The sequence below is a fragment of the Onychomys torridus genome, chromosome 2, assembly GCF_903995425.1.
Source record: "Onychomys torridus chromosome 2, mOncTor1.1, whole genome shotgun sequence".
Classification (NCBI taxonomy): Eukaryota; Metazoa; Chordata; class Mammalia; order Rodentia; family Cricetidae; genus Onychomys; species Onychomys torridus.
This window is the reverse complement of record NC_050444.1, coordinates 115301292-115319053: the sequence shown is the minus strand read 5'-3', so window position 1 is coordinate 115319053 and position 17762 is coordinate 115301292. Positions and strand designations below refer to the sequence as shown.

At 47.1% G+C, this 17762-nt stretch overlaps 1 protein-coding gene across 2 annotated transcripts in view; it reads right to left on the bottom strand.

Moving 5' to 3' along the window:
• Positions 1 to 1263: 1263 nt before the first annotated feature.
• Positions 1264 to 17762, bottom strand: part of Patj (PATJ crumbs cell polarity complex component) — a 325946-nt gene continuing 309447 nt past the window's right edge. For both annotated transcript variants that reach the window (XM_036177074.1, XM_036177075.1), the window contains 3 exons: positions 12803 to 12909; positions 8312 to 8435; positions 1264 to 2919 (listed from right to left, as the gene is read on the bottom strand). In XM_036177074.1, the coding sequence (XP_036032967.1) occupies positions 2773 to 2919; positions 8312 to 8435; positions 12803 to 12909 (378 nt within the window). In that variant the 3' untranslated portion in view covers positions 1264 to 2772. The remainder of the gene's footprint in view (positions 2920 to 8311; positions 8436 to 12802; positions 12910 to 17762) is intronic.

The following is a 17762-nucleotide window of genomic DNA, read 5'->3' as shown; positions in this document are numbered from 1 at the left end:
GGGTAAAGTTGTGCATTCCACGGATGCACGAAGGTAGGGGGGCATTCCTGTAAGCAAAGCCAGCTGTCTCTTTTTAAAAAGACTTATTTTCATTTTACAGAAAAGAATCTAGGCATGCCTTTAGTCCCAGCACTCAAGAGGCAGAGGCAGAGGCAGAGGCAGAGGCAGAGGCAGAGGCAGAGGCAGGTGGATTTCTATGAGTTTGAGGTCACCCTAGTCTATATAGTTAATTCTACATAGGGAGATCCCCATCCCCAAACAAACAAAAACAAAAACCAAAGAAACAAAGGGGCTGAAGACATGGCTCAGTGGTTAAGAGTGCAGCTGTTCCAGAGGACCCGAGTTCAATTCCCAGCACCCACTCGGTTGGCTCACAACTGTGTATAATAACTCCAGCTCCTAAAAGAGTCTGATGCCTCCAAGGGAACCTGCACTCATGTGAACACTGTGCCCCCCTATAACTAGAAATAATAAACTATATCTTAAAAAAACACAAGATTGAAATTTTGGAGGCTGGAGAGATGGCTAAGGGTTAAGGGCACTGACTGCCCCGCAGAGTGCTTACATGTTGGTTCAAGCCCAGGCATAGGAGAGCTAAGGCTCTGGGCCGGCCCACTTGGGCTCTTACAGCTGTGTGCTACATAGAACTCGTGCAGGCAAACACACAATAAATCTTCTTTAAAAGACTACAATTTTTATTTTTAAATACAGTTCATTTTATTCGCAGAGGTGTTTTGCCTGCATGTGCACGATGTGCTTGCAGTACCCATTGACGTCAGAAGAGGGCGCTCTACATACTGAGCTACATCCTCAACCCAGACTGCAGATCGCAACAGGACACTGGAAAGCTGACTAAAGAACAAAATAAACCACATCTCTGCCTGCTCCTCAGCCAGCTGCCTTGATTTACTACCTTTAGAATTACCTATACATAAAAATATTCTGTGATTTTAATTTTTTTCTAGTTCACTTTACTTCTTTGGCTAACTCCAGTCAGTGATATTAATAGTAGACTTAAATGGCCAAAAACACAATATATGTGATTTTAAGAAAACTATTTTTGCAAATTACTGTCTTCTTGGTGTACAGTAAGTTCTGATGGCAACAACCCCCCCCCCCCTTTTTTTAGCACAGCAACTCCTCACTAGTCGTGTGGAAAGAGAAAGGGCCCCGAAGAACCTGACACATAAAGTATCACAATTATTTCACTTTTAGTAGCATGCCCCAAAATGATGGTGTGTAAAGACAGACACAACAACAATGCATTATTTCAAAATGTGTATTTAAGGTCATTCCATCAAAATGAAGCAGAATCACACTTGGAGAGCATAAATCATCTATCTTTATCTTTTAAGGTGCGTTTTCATCTGGGCTTCATTCGGCCTCTGCTGCTTGAGGTGTTCTTGCAGGTATCATTCCCACAGAACAGTGAGGCTGGTGGCTTCTCCTGAACTGGGAGATGGGATCCTAACAGAACCATGTATCTTGGGTACATTAGAAATTCTAAAAACCCTATGGAATCTCAAAAAACTTAACATCAGTCATGGACATGTGCTGTCAACATAAAACTGAGGCACTCCTTTGGAATAACCACACAAGTATTCCACCAAGAGTTGATGCACTCTGTGATTACATCTACTCAAAGGGAATCTCAGTTAAAATCCTCACTAATTAAATAACATTTTACATTAGGGCCCATTAAATCCTGGTGATTACTGACTGGACAATTTGCAGCCCTGAGTTAAAGCTAATAAAGCCAGACTACGGCCATTGCTGTCCATGTGCTCACCTTCCCTAGCACTCTCCTGTGTTTCCAACAGAAGATTCTACAGAACTCAGTGATGAGCATCCAGCCCCCTTCACTCTACATGTCGTCTTATGCTCTGCTGCGATTACTTTCTTAGCTGTAGCACTTCAGCCAACAGGAGGAGGAGCCTGGGAAACTTCAGCTGAGCACTGGATTCCCAGGTCATTTGCTCAGTGACTTTATGTTCAGGTATTGCACACAGCTGCCATAGGCTGAGCTACTGTGCACACTGGCATGGAGGTAAGGGAAAGGCAAACACTACTCTTGTCACTCACTCTGAACAGGCTGAGGATGCCTAAACTTGCTTATCTCTTGAGTGTGGTCTAGGGCTTGCACCTCCTGGCCTGTGGTCCACAGGGGAGGAGCATGGGTGACGCTGACCTGCTAAGATGCCCATCACTCTGCGTCAGCTTTCCAGCAGGATTCCAGACTTGAGGACTTATCAAGCCACACTTGATAAGCAGTGTGCACTTGGGAACTTAGAAACAAGGCCTTTCAGAATGCTGAGTAGATTGCAGAATCTGCAAATGGACTCCTCAAAATCACCAATGACTAACATATACAGATCTAGCTAGAGACAGGGGTTGATACTGACTGACTATGAATGAGTCAGTCACACAGGGAGAGCAGAGATTCCCAGTGGCAGGAGTGGGGACAGTTCATTGTGCGGAAGTTAATTACACTGCTAATGGTTTCTGCCTTATTTGAAGAGCAAATTAGCATAAGCAAATCACGAGTTAAGATGACAAGCTAAACCTTTGTTCCCACTCATTAGATGAAACCACAGGCGCTTGCCTCTGTGGGAATGAGGGATGTGGGTTAGGAAGCAGAGCCGGCAGCTCCGGTTTCTGCAAACAGAATCAGAGCCAACGATGACACTGAGTTTTAGCTGAGGCAACTTTTCATCCCAACTGAAAGCCACGGAATCCTGTCATCGTCTCCTATGTCATGATCAGGACCTGTGCTCACGGCAGCACAGTCAAGGCCACAGTCCCTCTCTGCTGCTGTAGAATGGCGACAGCTTGCTCACGTGTAACACCTTCCAGGGGCTCGCCATTGACAGCTAAGATCTGGTCGCCTCGTTTTAATCGGCCGTCCTCTGCAGCTGCTCCCTATGAACAAGAAACATGATAAACTTACTAGAAATATTGCATGAAATGATCTTCACTTACATATAATATATATATGAAGCTCTAGTGAATTTCCTTCCATATATGTTAATATTCTATAATCTGAATAAAACACCCCAAATCCAAAACAGTGCTGTCCTGAAGACTTCAGATCTGGCAAGCTCAGTCTTCGCTCTCATGGTGTTCAGACTCATGTCTCACACTGCCCAGGGCTTCCAAACATCCCCCCTAATTTCCTAAGTTAGCCTGCCTCATTATCTCTCCTCCCTCCCTCCCTCCCTCCCTCCCTCCCTTCCTTCCTTCCTTCTTTTTCTACAGGGTCCCACCATGTAACTCTGCTGGCCTAGAACTCACTATGTAGCCCAGGCTGGCCCCAGAGTCATAGAGATCACCTGTCTCTACCTTCCGAGAAAGCCTATTTCTTGTTGGTTGCTGAGAGGACAAGACCCCAGGTGGCTTTGACTTTAAAGTTTCTTTTTAAGACTTATTTTGAAAAACTCCAAGCCCATGTGTAGGTATGTGCACGTGAGTGCAGGTGCCTGAGGGAGGCCAGAGTCATCAGACTCCCCTGCAGCTGCAGCTCCAGGCAGTTATGAGCACAGGGTGCTGGGAGCCGAACCGTGCAAGATCAGCGCATACTCTTCACTCTTGAGCTGTCTTTCCAGCTCATGAATTTGAAGTTTCCCGATCGTGAACTGACTGGCAGCTCTCTAAGAGCCTGCTAGTCAGCTGGACTCTCAGTTTCTACATGCTTACAGCACCTGTAATGTAGACACGTCATATTTCTGGAGCGGTGAAGAGTTACTACGGGCTAAATTAAATAATCTCTTAGTCAAGGAAGAGAATTATCAAGAAAGGTTTTGATGTATGAACCACACTCCATGTTTCACGGCTCCAGAAGCCTGAGAAGGGAGAGCTTCTGAGGCAAGTGTCCTATGTGAAGGCAGCTTGGGATACATTCGAGTTCCATGCTCTCTGGTGGGAAAAACAATGTCAGGATCATTTTAGAAAAGCTTTACCGGGGGTGGGGTGGGGGGTGTCTCTGTCAGTTTTAGGTCGATTGATTCTCTAATTTATTTTGTAACTGGGATATCCTGGCCAAATTTATTGATCAAAGTGAAAAAGAAAACGTTCAGTGATGTCCAATGCTACAGGGTCAGAAATAATGGTGGTTACTATTTGCATTGGAATATGCTTTCAGAATATTTTTACGTTTAGTGTGTGTGTGTGTGTGTGTGTGTGTGTGTGTGTGTGTGTGTGTAAGTCAGAGGACAACTTTTGGGAGTCAGCGCTTTCTTTCCACCATGTTGGTTTTGGGGATCAAAGACAAGCCACCAAGCTTGCAGGCAAGTTCCTGCAGCAACTGAACCATTTGACAACCCCAGAATAGTCTTCTACCAAGACTGACTACAGGAAGTGGGTGGGCTAGGAACCAGGGCTTAGAAATATTTTTTTTCTTCTTTTAAATTCAGAAATTTTAATTTTTAGGTAGGTTTCACTTTAAAAGAAAATCACATTCCAGCCAGGTGCATGTCCTTAATCTCAGCACTTGGGAGGCAGAGAGGCAGGAAGATCTACAGAGCTAGTTCTAGGACAGTCAGTGCTATACAGAGAAACCTTATCTCAAAAAGCAAAGCAAAGCAAAACAAAAAACCATATTCTTTAAAAAATAAAATACACCACAAACAAACAAACAAACAACCCCCAAACCAAGCCAGGTGTGGTGACTTATGCCTGCAATCCAGGTACTGGGGGCAGGGCATGGGGGGAGGGGGAGGAGGTGGAGTAGATGGGGATGGTTCAAGGTCATCCTTGGCAACATCGGGAGTTCAAGGCCAGCCTGAGCTACATGAGCTCCTATCTAAAAGTGAAACAACTCCTCCAACGAAAGCGAAGGAAAACAACTTACAAGATACTCATCGCCAGCACAGCTGTTACTCCCTTGGGAGTTTCTAGAGGACGCCTGTCCAGGGGATGTCCGCCAAGGGCTTCCCACAACACTTCAGTCCCACTCACTACATCCCACTCCGATGCCATGACTGTCTCTTTCGTTAGTTTCCTTCTTTGATTTTATTTTTTTGGATTTATTTATTTTTAGACAGTGTCTTACTCTGCAGCCAAAACTAGCCTCAAACTTCAAGGCACTCTCTCCCAGGCCTCAGTCTTCCAAACACTGCCATCACAAGCACGCGTTAACGTACCTGAAGATGGTCGCTTTCAAATGCACCCGAATACATCAGCTATGTGCTCTGAAGACATCCCCACCCACACTGGCCTCTGGGAAGTACAGACAGGTGCAGCCGGCCAGCTGGCTGTTCTCTAGCCCAAGGCAAAGGCCTTCCAGCTTTCTGGACCACAGCTAACACGGCAACGGGCATCATGAAGTGAGTCAGCCATATGGGGAGCATCATGGAGGCAGATGCAGAATGGCAGGACCCCTGCAGCCTTACACTCCAGCGCAGAGGCTGCCAAAAGCCAACCAACTGCAACAGTGCCCCTTGCGAATAATGGTCACAACTACTTGTGGTGTCACACATGTCTTTAGAGGCTAGAGCGTGTATCCGCCTCAGGGACTCTCAGACTGGCACCACCGTTGCCCTGTGAAACTGCCTCTGATGACTCGCTGCCGTTCATCAGCTACGTGAGTCCCACTTCCTCCTGCCTAGGGTGGGATAACCGCACTCCGCTAAGAGGGACACGTGGGTAAATCTGTGGCTGTCTAGAGTTATCCAAAAGCAAACACCCACTGATTCAAGAGTCCAGGTAGCAGGCAAGATGTGTGCAAGTAACAGCAAGCTTGTGTTAATATTAGCAAAGGAAGATAGAGGAGCTATCTTTACTTCTTTGGAAACCTTTTCTGTCGTGCAGTGGGGGCGCACGCCTTTAATCCCAGCACTTGGGAGGCAGAGGCAGGTGTATCTCTGTGAGTTCGAGGACAGCCAAATCTACACAGAGAAACCCTGTCTTAAGAATATAAACAAACAAACAAACAAAACACAAAAAACAAAACCAAAAAAAAAAAAGGAAAAAAAAGAAAACCTTTTCTTTCTTTTTTTGAACTGAGGATGGAACCCAGGACCTTGCACTTGCTAGGTGAGCGCTCTACCACTGAGCTAAATCCCCACCCACTTTTCTTTCTTTCTTTTTTTTTTTAAATAGCTGGGTATGGTGGCTTGCACCTTTAATCCCAGCAGAGGCAGCAGATCTCTGAGTTTGAGGCCAGCCTGGTCTACAGAGTGAGTTCCAGAACAGCCAGGGCTGTTACACAGAGAAACACTATCTTTAAACAAACAAACAAACAAACAAATAAATATTTAAAATATTTTTTAATTCTGTGAGAACTTCATACAATATATTCTCATCAAGAGCCCTTTGTTTCTTTAGGAATATAATTCAATAGAAAGCCATTGGATCAATTAATGAATAAGTGATTGTAGTTTTAAAAATGAATAAAATAGTAAGAAGCCAGGTGTGGTGGCACATGCCTGAAATCACACACTCAGCAGGGGGGATCAGGGGAATCAAGGGTTGAGGCAACACAGCTCAAGGGCAGCCTGGGTTACAGCATGAATGAGCCAAAAAATAAGTTCACAGCCGGGCGGTGGTGGCGCACGCCTGTAATCCCAGCACTGGGGAGGCAGAGGCAGGCGGGTCTCTGTGAGTTCAAGGCCAGCCTGGTCTACAAAGTGAGTTCCAGGACAGCCTCCAAAGCTACAGAGAAACCCTGTCTCGAAAACAAAAACAAAAACCAAAAAACCAAAAAACAAAAACAAAAAAAGTTCACAAATTAAGTGAGAGAAAAAGTTGGGATGTTGATCCTAAGTACTTTTCACAGGTCTTCAAAACACTGAAATTAATTAATTACTCTAGAAGCCACACAGTCGCAGCAGGAGTAGAGGAGGACACTGATTACCTGGGCATGCTGAGAGCAGTGTGAGGTTGTTATTTGCTGTTTGATTTTCTTTATTTAAGACAGGTTCTAAAATGTAGCCCAGGCTGACCTTGAAGGTATAGTGAAGACCCGTGTCAGCCTCCTGAGTGCTGAGATTACAGGTGTGTGCCCATACCTGGTTTGGAAATAGTGTTTATTTCCTGAATCACTATGATTCAGTATTAGACTAGCTTACCAAGTACCTGGCAGAGAAACTTAAGCCAACAATTTCTCAATGTTCTGAAGACTGCCGAGCTTCCTCTACCCCAGCTCTCTGCTGCCTGACATTGTGTGTGTGTACACATGAAGTTGTGTGTGTGTACACATGAAGGTGTGTGTGCACATGAAGTTGTGTATGTATGTATGTACACATGAAGTTGTGTGTGTGTACGTATACATGAAATTGTGTGTGTGTACACATGAAGGTGTGTGTGTGTGTGTGCGTGTACACATGAAGGTGTGTGTGTGTGTGTGTGTGTGTGTGTGTGTGTGTGTGTGTGTACACATGAAGGTGTGTGTGCCGGCCTCTGCATGTTTTTTATGGAGTCTAGAGGCTAATGTTGGGTATCTTCCTCTATCCTTATCCTTATTTATTTCCACTTCTATTTTTTGCGATAGTGTCTCTCACCCATTCAGCGGGACTGGCTGGCTTGAGAGCCTGGGATCGCCTGTCTCTGCCCCACAGTGCTGCTTCCTGTGAGTGTTGGCCATCTCAACTCAGGTCTCCATGCTTGCAGAGCAGGTGCCTTACCCACTAAGCAGGCTCTATAGCCCCATGACATCGCTCCCCCACTCTCTCCTGGAACTCACTCTGTAGACCAGGGTGGCCTTGAACTCACAGAGATCCACTCGTCTCTGCCTCCTGAATGTAAGTGTTGGGATCAAAGGTGTGCGCCACTACACCAAGACCCTGATTTTCTTTCTTTCTTTTTTTTTCAGCTATGCATATTTTTTTTTTGTTTTTTGTTTTTTTGTTTTTTAAAGATTTATTTATTTATTATGTATACAGCACGTATCCCTCCAGGCTAAAAGAGGGCACCAGATCTCATTACAGATGGTTGTGAGCCACCATGTCATTGTTGGGAATTGAACTCAGGACCTCTGGAAGAGCAATCAGTGATCTTAAGCCCTGATTTTCTTCCTTAAAGCACAAAGCTGAATCCCTTTCAGCCTAGAATAATGCTTCCAGAGTCAGCCTCCAGAGCAGGCGCTACTGAAGATGTTCCTCAAATCTGTGAGTGCTAGCTTCCCCACTGCAGTACAGAGAAAACTGCTTCTTAGGATCTCATTGCTGCGACACTGCCTTCCCTGGTAGGGGGTTTCCTATGAGACCTAAATGAAATACCACCTCCCCATTAGCGCAACCACAGCAAATCAGTACAAAGCACTTAAAAATCTCACTAGCTTTGATTTTAAAAGAACAGTAAAAAGGAAAAAAAATACCTTTGCAAATATAGTCTTGACATAAATTGGCAGGTCTCCGTGTGGACTTCCATAACCCCCTACAATACTAAGCCCCAATCCTGCAGAGCCTTTCTCCAAAGTAATAATCTTAGGTGCAGGTGTTCTGAAAGTACAACGCATGCTGTTTAATTCAAGGGCAGACACTGAGAGGGAGTTCATTTTAATGGAAGCACACAGATTTGAGAGAGACTTCCATACTGCAAAGCTATGAATGCCATTTTATTGAAGCAGACTCTCAGCAAGCGATCTGGAAATGTTGTTGTACATTTTTCATGCTACATCAGCTCATCACCAATGTTCTTGTGGTTTAGGGTTCTCTCTTGCAAAGAGTCCACTGCTTTCTAATTAAAACAGTCACTACAACGGCAACACACCTTTCCCCATGCATGGCTCCATTCTCCTCCTTTGTTATGTGACCTGGGTTAGCCTTGAACATCTCAACCTCTTGCCTTTAGCCTCCTAAGTTCTGAGATTTTGGGGCATCAGCTATTATACACATCTTTATGCTTGGCTCTTAATTCTTTCACTTTGTTTCATTCTGATAGGATTTTGTTGTGTAGCCTAGGCTAGCCTCTTTTCTGTGTGGTGTGTGTGTGTGGTACTGGAGATGGTACCAATGACCTTGTGCCTGCTAGGCTGCTAGGAGCTGTAGCACTGAGCTACACCCCTAGCTTGTTTTTGTTTTTTTCTATTTTATTTTTGAGACAGGGTTTTGCTAAGTTACAAAGGGTCACCATGTAGCTCAGGCTAGCCTTGAGATCATGATGCTCCTGCCTCAGTGTCCTGAGAAGCTGGAATTCTAGGCATTCTAAGCATGTATGACAAGGCTTGGTACAGCCTTTTTCTTTTCTCTCTCTCTTCCTTTCTTTCTTTTTCAAGACAGGGTTTCTATATGTAACAGCTCTGGCTGTTCTGGAACTTTCTCTGTAGACCAGGTTGGCCTTGAACTCACAGAGACCAACCAACCTCTGCCTCTGGAGTGCTGGGATTAAAGGCACGAGCTGCCACCTCCTGGCTGCTTGGCCTAATTTTTAATGTGTTACATGTAATATATACATGTAATATATATACTTCAATGTGCTTGTGTACATGTATATATATATATATATGTAATATATATACTTCAATGTGCTTGTGTATATGTATATATATATATATATATATATATATATATATATATATATGTAATATATATACTTCAATGTGCTTGTGTACATGTACATGTCAAAGTCGGGGGACAACTTTAGGGCTCATGTCTGTCTTCTACCATGGGGTTCTGGAGACTGAACTCAGGTTGCCAGTCTTGGCAGCCAGTGCCTTTACCCACTGAGCCATCTTGCCAAAACCCCTTCCCCCATTTTGAATCATGCTTTGAGCTGCAGCTCAGGTTAACCTGGAACTCACTCTGCAGCTCATACTAGCCTTGAACTCACAGCAATCAATATTCCTTCCTCGGCTTCCTGAGTGCTAGGATCACAGGAGAGAGCCACATTCACACCCAGATAAGCTTTCAACCGTATCTTAGTCAAAAATCCAGAGCCATGCTGTGGTTTCAAATCTGACCCATTCTGTTTAAAGGAGGAGGAGATGTGCGGTTGCACAGCAGTACATAGGTCAGGCAGGCATGATGGAAGCCTGCTGTCCCCAGATGAGCCCCTAACCGTAGCGTCAGGCTAGCGCTTGGGAACTGATGCCCCTTTCCTGTTCAAGTGCTCCAGTGCTCCTCCTAGGGTGGGAAGAGCCTCCCCGTGGTCCACCTGCGTCCTTCCTTCTGTCCTGGTCCCGACTCCACACTATTGTAATTAGCACATCTTCCCTCCCCCTGGCTACCTGCCCCTTCTACCTTAGCCATCACATGCTCGTGGGAAACTCAGGACCACAGCTGTATAAACAGGAACTAAAACCCAGGAGAGAAGTGGGTCACCAGTGTGAAGCAAGATGGATCAAGACAACCTGTTCCAAATGTGTGCGTAAGATTTTCGTCAGTGTGGAAGTCTTCTCTCTTAGACAACACTACAAAAATTTAAATCACCTATGTGTGCTCAAGCCATCTAATCTCAGTTTACTAGCTTCTCTTGACACAGGGTCTCATGCAGCCAGTGCTGGCCCTGAACTGGCTCCGCAGCCAAGGGCCAGCTTGAATTTCTGATCCTTATGTTTCCATCTCCCAACGGCTGGGATTAGAGGCTTGGAACACCAGGCTTCGTTTATGTGGTACTGGGGATCAAACCAAAGGCTTCATGCATGCGAGGCAAGTGCTGTGCCAACTGGGTTGCATCTCAGCCCTTCTTCCCACATTTTGATATCCAAAGGGTTAAAACCCAAAGGATTCTGGGGTCTCCATCCCTACCTTCTGGTTTGTGGTGGGAGGAGGGAGGAGGGTCTCTTTCCTTTCCTTTTTTTTTTTTTTCTGAGACAGTGTTTCTCTGTGTAGCTTTGCGCCTTTCCTGGAACTTGCTTTGGAGACGAGGCTGGCCTCGAACTCACAGAGATCTGCCTGCCTCTGCCTCCCGAGTGCTGGGATTAAAGGTGTGCACCACCACCGCCCGGCCAGTATGTGCTCTTAACCTCTCAAGCCCTGACTTAACATTTCTTTCTCTCTTTTTAACTTTTTTAAAAAAAATAATTTATTAAGATGTATTTATTTTATGTACATGGTACTCTATCTGCATGAACACTTCATGCCAGAAGAGAGTATCTGATTCTATTATAGATGGTTGTGAGCGACCATATAGTTGCTGAGAATTGAACTCAGGACCTCTGGAAGAGCTGCCAATGCTCTTAGCCACTGAGCCATCTCTCGGGCCCCCTTTCTTTCAAACCAGGGTTTCTCTGTTATGTAGCTCAGGCTGGTCTTGAACTCAAAGAGTGCTTCCTCTCCCTCCCTGGCACTGGGATTAAAGGCATGGCCACTATGCCTGGCAGAGACTTGTCTTTTAATTCACTCGATGTTACCTGTGGATCTGTTTGTGCTGACAGCTCCCTGCCAGAAGTGGTGGCGTCAGAGCAAAGGACCAGAGGAGCAGCAGCATTAGTCTCCTATGAAGACCTGGGCTTTAATCTTACTGTTTTCACCATGCAGCTCAGGGGGGTCTTTGCCTTGCAAAGCGCTACATCAGCCCCAAGTGCTGGGACTACGTGTATGAGATTTTTCTTTTCTTTTCTTCTCTCTCTCTCTCTCTCTCTCTCTCTCTCTCTCTCTCTCTCTGTCTCCCTCTCTCCTGATAGAGAGGATGTCATGTACTCAAGACTTGTCTTAAGCTTGCTATATAAGCCAAGAATGAGTGTGGACTTTTGGCCCTTCTGCCCTAGCTCTTGAGTACTGCGGTTATCAGTGTGGGTTACCATGTTCAGTGTCGGGTGGTACTGAGAACTGAACCCAGGGCACTGTAAATGCTTGGGAGCACTCTACCGACTGAGGGACCGCCCTCGCCTCTCCTCCCTGACTCTGCTCTACAGAGATGCTATTTAGTATTTCAGCATATCTGATGGCATGTACTATCAGGGAAAAAGCAGGGCTACGTTAATATTCTGTCTTTATGAGACACACCACAAAGTATCGTTTAGACTGATAAACTACGACCCCCCAAATAAAGCCCCTTGTGGATGGCTGTGATCATGAGACCCTTAAGTGAACCATCAACCAACAGCATTTGCTGAGCACACACTGTGACCAGGTGCTAACAGAGAGAGAGACAGCTTCAGGCAGCTGTGCTCAAAGTGCAGCTGGCCTCCGCCTGTCTGGTAGAGTAACCCTAGGGAACCTGCTAAGACCAGATGCCCTGCTCTCTGGGGACCATGTCCTCAGAGTCTTGGATTGTGAGTGCAGGCGCACACACAGGTAAGTGGAGTTCAGAGGACAGTTTGTGAGTTGGTTTTCTCCTTCTACTGTGTGGGACATTGGGATGGAACTATGGCCATCAGACTTGGTGACAAGTGCCTTTACTTGCTGAACCATCTCGCTGGCCTCCTGTTCTTATTCTTACTTCATTGTAGTTCCAGAAACACTGCTTTAATGAACAACTCTGCAATGACTAGCTGTAATGACACATGCCAGCAAGATCTCACCTCGGAACAAGGTTTTAGCTTAGTGAGTTAAGAAAATGTGATTCTTTGCATCTTAGAGCAGGGTGGACCTGGGCTATCAGCCTGCAGTTCCTTAGGACAGAGAGCACAGGCTTGTGTCAAAAACAACCGAAGAGCAGTGTGAGTACAGGCCCTACTGTGGTCTCTGAGGGATCCTAGGGTGGAACATAGCTTTGTGTGAAATGAGGAGCCCTGGTACCTGGTCAGACCTAGTCTAGATCCGGAGGACACAGCATGCACATTTCTCAATGAGGAGCCCTGGTACCTGGTCAGACCTAGTCTAGCTCAGAAGAACATAGCATGCACATTTCTTTACTTTGACATCACATACACCTTAGCACCTGAAGCTCAGGTGCTAGGCCTGTTCTGCATTAGAATACTTACTCCATGTCTTCCGGATGGCGGTCAGCAGTTGTAGAGCCACGCTGGGAGCCTGTAGACATGATTTCAAGCTGAGTTGCTATGGCACTTATATTGGTATCTGCCACAACCTGGGAGAGGTGGGGACAACAAGATATTTTACTACAAGTTGCAAGAATGCTAGAGAAATGGTGGTTACACTCCAATCCTCATTCAGCTTACATACAGCACTGGGCAGGGTGGATTATTCCTTTTCTCTCTTTTTCCCTTACCCCCTTTCTCTTTTTCCTCTCCTTCCCCATGTTCCTCCCTTTCCTCTCCCCCACTTCCTAAGACAGGAAGTTGAATTCGTAATCTTCCTGCTAAAGCCTCCCCAGTGCATGGGGGTGCTGGGCTGGAAGATCTGATTCTCTCTCATAAACCATTCCCTTCACTTGACTCCCTGTGGTGGCTGCCTCCCCATCCCCTACTCTGTTCTTTTGTGGAACTGGGGACTGAACTCCTAGTGAGTGCACTCCTAGTGAGTGCACTGTCACTCACCTGTGCCCCCAGTCCCTCCTTTGAAAAACTCCAATAGAACAGGATAGGCAGGGTCTTGTAAGCTGCATAGGCTGTCTGCGGGCTGGTCACTCCTTAGCCTCCCAATAGCTGCTGGGATCACAGGCTGCGGCCACTGAGCCCAGCTCCAGTTAGTACACTCTTCCACCTTTCTGACTTTGCCTTCCTCTCTTCCAGACCCCTGTGCAGCATGACAGGACCAGTTTCCTAGTTCCTGGTCATTTTCATCTACAGTGTCTCATGCTGAGGTTAAATATTGCCTAGTGATGGTAATCTCCAACTCTCTATCTCCAGCTCTACCATACTTAAGTCCAAATCCACATGATGTGTACCCACCGAGCTCCCCAGGGTGGTGTCTATCAGGAACCCATAGCCAACATGTCCCCAGCCCTCTGCCCCACAGCCTGTGCCCCTGTACCCTTCTGCATCCCAGATGACCATGACCTGTTCTGGAAGTTTCATGAACTCCTTGGTACCATACTTGACTTCTGTCTCAAAGCCCACAGTCCTCTTAGATGCTACAGGCTGACCCACAAAGTCATCTCGTGTGCAGTTCAAGTGGAGCTGTTTCCCTGGCATATTACACCAGACTCTGCCAGGAGCCATCTGTGGAGAACCAGATGTTGTGGGGCCACAAACTGAAGTCCTGCCTATAACCTTCAAGGTGTCCTGCCCTGTGGCAGCTCTCCTAACATTCCCCGGTACCATACCAACCTCACTGTTCCTCCTGCTGCCCCCCACCCCCACCCCAGAATAGAACCCAGGGGTCTGGCAGGCTGACTGTAATACTGCACAGATCCTGAGAAGTGGTTGCGGGCAGGTGCGGGAGGGCGCTTGATATGACGCAGTTTCCGGACAGACCAACAGAGGGCACACGTGCCTCAGTTGTGAAACAGCTGCCTGCCAGGAAAGCGGAGGAAAGGCAAAAGGCCAGAGGAGGGGTCAGCACGCGTTTGGGAATCATCGCAGACAGTGGAAAATAGTTACAGCGAGTGCTGAGTGTTCTAGACACACGGTCATAGGACACCAAAGACTGAACGGGGAGTCGTTCAGGACAAAGGCTTGAGGAGGAAAGGTCAGTCCCTGCCAGACCGTGCAAGCCTCGCTTCTCGAACAGCCTGGGAGGACGTGCCTGCTCTGAAAGCACACTGTCTTCACCAAATTCCATCCCAGCTTCCACCCAGCAGCCAGCCTGAGCCTCCCTGAGCCACATTCCCCTTACTTGCTTGCTGTTGCTAGGGTCTGCTCTCTGCTCTCTTTCCGCTGACCTCCTGACTCAGTCCTAGCCCAGGTGGCTTCAGGCTCAAACCACAGCACAGACATTCCCTGGCTCTAAATTCCAATGGTGAGCGTGTTTACACCCCAGCTGCTGGGCTCTGCCCAGTCCTCAACTTGAGATTTTCATCTGACATCTCTCAGCTTCTCAAAATGAAGACAACAACTCCAAATTTGGACTGAGGATGCAGCTCAGTGGTAGAGCGCATTCTGAGCAAGTGTGGGGCCCTAGGCTCTACTCTTAGAGCAGGAGAAAACACCATGCAGCCCCACCCTACTTCCTCTCCAAACTCTTGACCCTCCAAACCCACCCCTGTTCAGTTAGCTTTTTCCTTTCATTTTTTGCTTCTTAGAAGTGACCAGCTAAGCACCTCCAGCTCCCCCTTTATGAACCAACAAGGTACACTACTGAAAACTTGCTGTGGCTGGTGCCTGTCTATCTGAGACACACGCTGAGGTGCTGCTATCCATACAGTCTGTCTACCGAATGAGCAGTGATCCACCAGAATCCCAAACCCGTCTTCATCTGTCCCCTTGTCCTTTGTCCTCTCTGTCTTACTCCCCAGGCACCTTCCCAGATATACGGTGGTGCTCCATCACTTCCAACCTTTCAGCTCTTTCCCTCTGTTCTTGGGATACAATTCTAAGCACATATAGGACACACCCCCACTCTAATCCCATTTCTCTCTTCCCATTCCCCTAAACCTTCTAGAGTTTTCTCTCTGGGCATCTCTGCACAAATCAGTTTAAACATCAGTGCATGTTTGCATGGCTGTCGGTTGCTTCTCATCTCATCCCAGACTCCACGGCAGCAGGTTGGTGCTCCAGCACAAACTCCCCCGAGGAGGAACCTGGGAGAGGATGAGCCATACGTGGAGACAGGTTTCTGGTCCCTTCAGGAGGGAGAAAATGTAACAAATTGTTAGAGTGGCGGCCCCCTCCATAGAAATGGAGTAATGACAGAGGGCTTAAAGCAGAGCCAGGGACTAATCCAGCTAACAACATTTTGAATTTTGCTTTAAAAAAAAAAAATGACATTTTTTTTTATTTTATGGGCATTGGAGTTCTGTCTGCATGTGTGTCTGTGTGAGGGCGTGGGATCCCCTGGAACTGGAGTCACAGACAGCTGTGAGTTGCCATTGGGTGCTGGGAATTGAACCCTGGTCCTTTTGAATAGTAGCCAGTGCTACTATTCTATTACTAACTACTGAGCCATCTCTTCAGTGCCCAGTGTTTCTCTTTACATTTGTTTAGTGTGTGTGTGTGTGTGTGTGTGTGTGTGTGTGTGTGTGTGTGTGTGTGGCAGGCAGGAGGAACCTGTCTGTGCCATTGAACGTGTGTGGAGGTCTGAGGACAACCTGTGGGAGTCAGTTCTCTCCCCACATGGCTCCCCAGGTTTGAACTCAGCTTGTCAGGCTTGGAAGCAAGCGCCTTCACCTGCTGAGCCATCTCACCAGCCCTCCGTTATGTTTATGACTCCATCTTGTTTCTTTTCCTTTCTTGTGAGTTCTCCTGAGTCTTTGTCACTTCCTCTGGACTTCAGGAACTGTAACAGACTGACTGTGGGCACCAACATGGCTTTGCATGGCCAATCCTCAGAAAACGGCCCAAGATAAGGATCAAGCAGAGGAGGCCAGCCCAAGACACCCTGGAACCCTACTGCAGGAGCTCCCCAGCTCCCCTTTGTGTCTCTCTGTGTGCCCACGACTGCTGTAAGCAACTGAGCTTAGGTTCTTAGATCACTGTTGTTCCTGGTGTGGTCACCCTGCCTGATTAATAAAGCGCCTGTCCCTGACTCACCATGCTCCTTTCCTGTCCCCACCATCTTGCTTTCCTGTCCCCACCATCTTGCTTTCCTGTCCCCACCATGCTGCTTTCCTGTCCCTACCATGCTCCTTTCCTGTCCCCACCATGCTCCTTTCCTGTCCCCACCATCTTGCTTTCCTGTCCCCACCATGCTGCTTTCCTGTCCCCACCATGCTGCTTTCCTGTCCCCACCATGCTGCTTTCCTGTCCCCACCATGCTGCTTTCCTGTCCCCACCATGCTCCTTTCCTGTCCCCACCATGCTCCTTTCCTGTCCCCACCATGCTCTTGTCCCTTTGGTTTCTGTTTTTGGTGGGGAGAGGAGGTGAAACAGGGTCTCCTATGTAGTCTAGGCATGCCTGGAACTCATGATCCTCCTGCCTCAGCTTCCTGAGTGCTGGAGTATAGGCTAGTTGTGAGCCACTAGGCTCAGGCTTTGTGGGAAAAGAAGCTGAGCCTGGTTTCGAAAAACAAACAAACAAAAAAACAAAACAAAACAACCCCCCCCCCAAAAAAAAAAGCTGAGCCTACCCTATTGGGCTCCTCACCGTTAGAACTGAACAATGGTGGAACAGAAAGGCATAGTGAACACAGGGACCTCAGGAGAACCCGAGTTTAAAAAGAGGCTCAGACTGGTCACCGCAGGATATCAGATGGGACTGTCATGGCCCTATCAGGTGGAGCCTGGCCAGGAAGCCATAAGAACACTGCCTATTTCTCCCTTGCTTTCTTATTTTCTTTTTTGAAATGGGGTCTTACTGTGTAGCCCTGGCTAGCCTAAAATTCACTATATGGACTTGGATGGCCTTGAATCCACAGAGACCAACTTGCCTCTGCCTCCCACGTGCTGATATTACAGGCATGTGCCACCACATTCAGCCTCCACCCCTTTTCTTTTTCAGACTGTGCAGCTCACTTTGTAGCCTAGGCTAACCTGAAATTCACGAGTCCTGCCTCAGCTTCTAGAACGCTGGAATTGCAGGCAGGAGCCACCACTATGTCTGGGGAGAATCTAGAACTCTTTAATCAGAGTTTGGGAAGCAGTCACCTGTCGAGAGGGAAAAAAGAGCTGTAGACCTTACTTTCCAGACATGGCTGAGGCCCCCAGTTACAGTTCAGTTACACTCACCCTAAAGTTTTACCATCTAGCAGGAAAATGTAAAAACTCTGCAGTTTCCTCCCCACAACTAGCTCTAAAATCGAAAGACTTCTTAGCCACCAGTAAATGCTAGGGAGTCACCCCAAACCCTCCTGCCAATCTTGGCGGAGTGGAACCCTCAGGCCAAGTGGTAAATGAAGGACAGCATGGTCTCCTGTGTGGAGACCAGGACAGCAAATCTGCCACC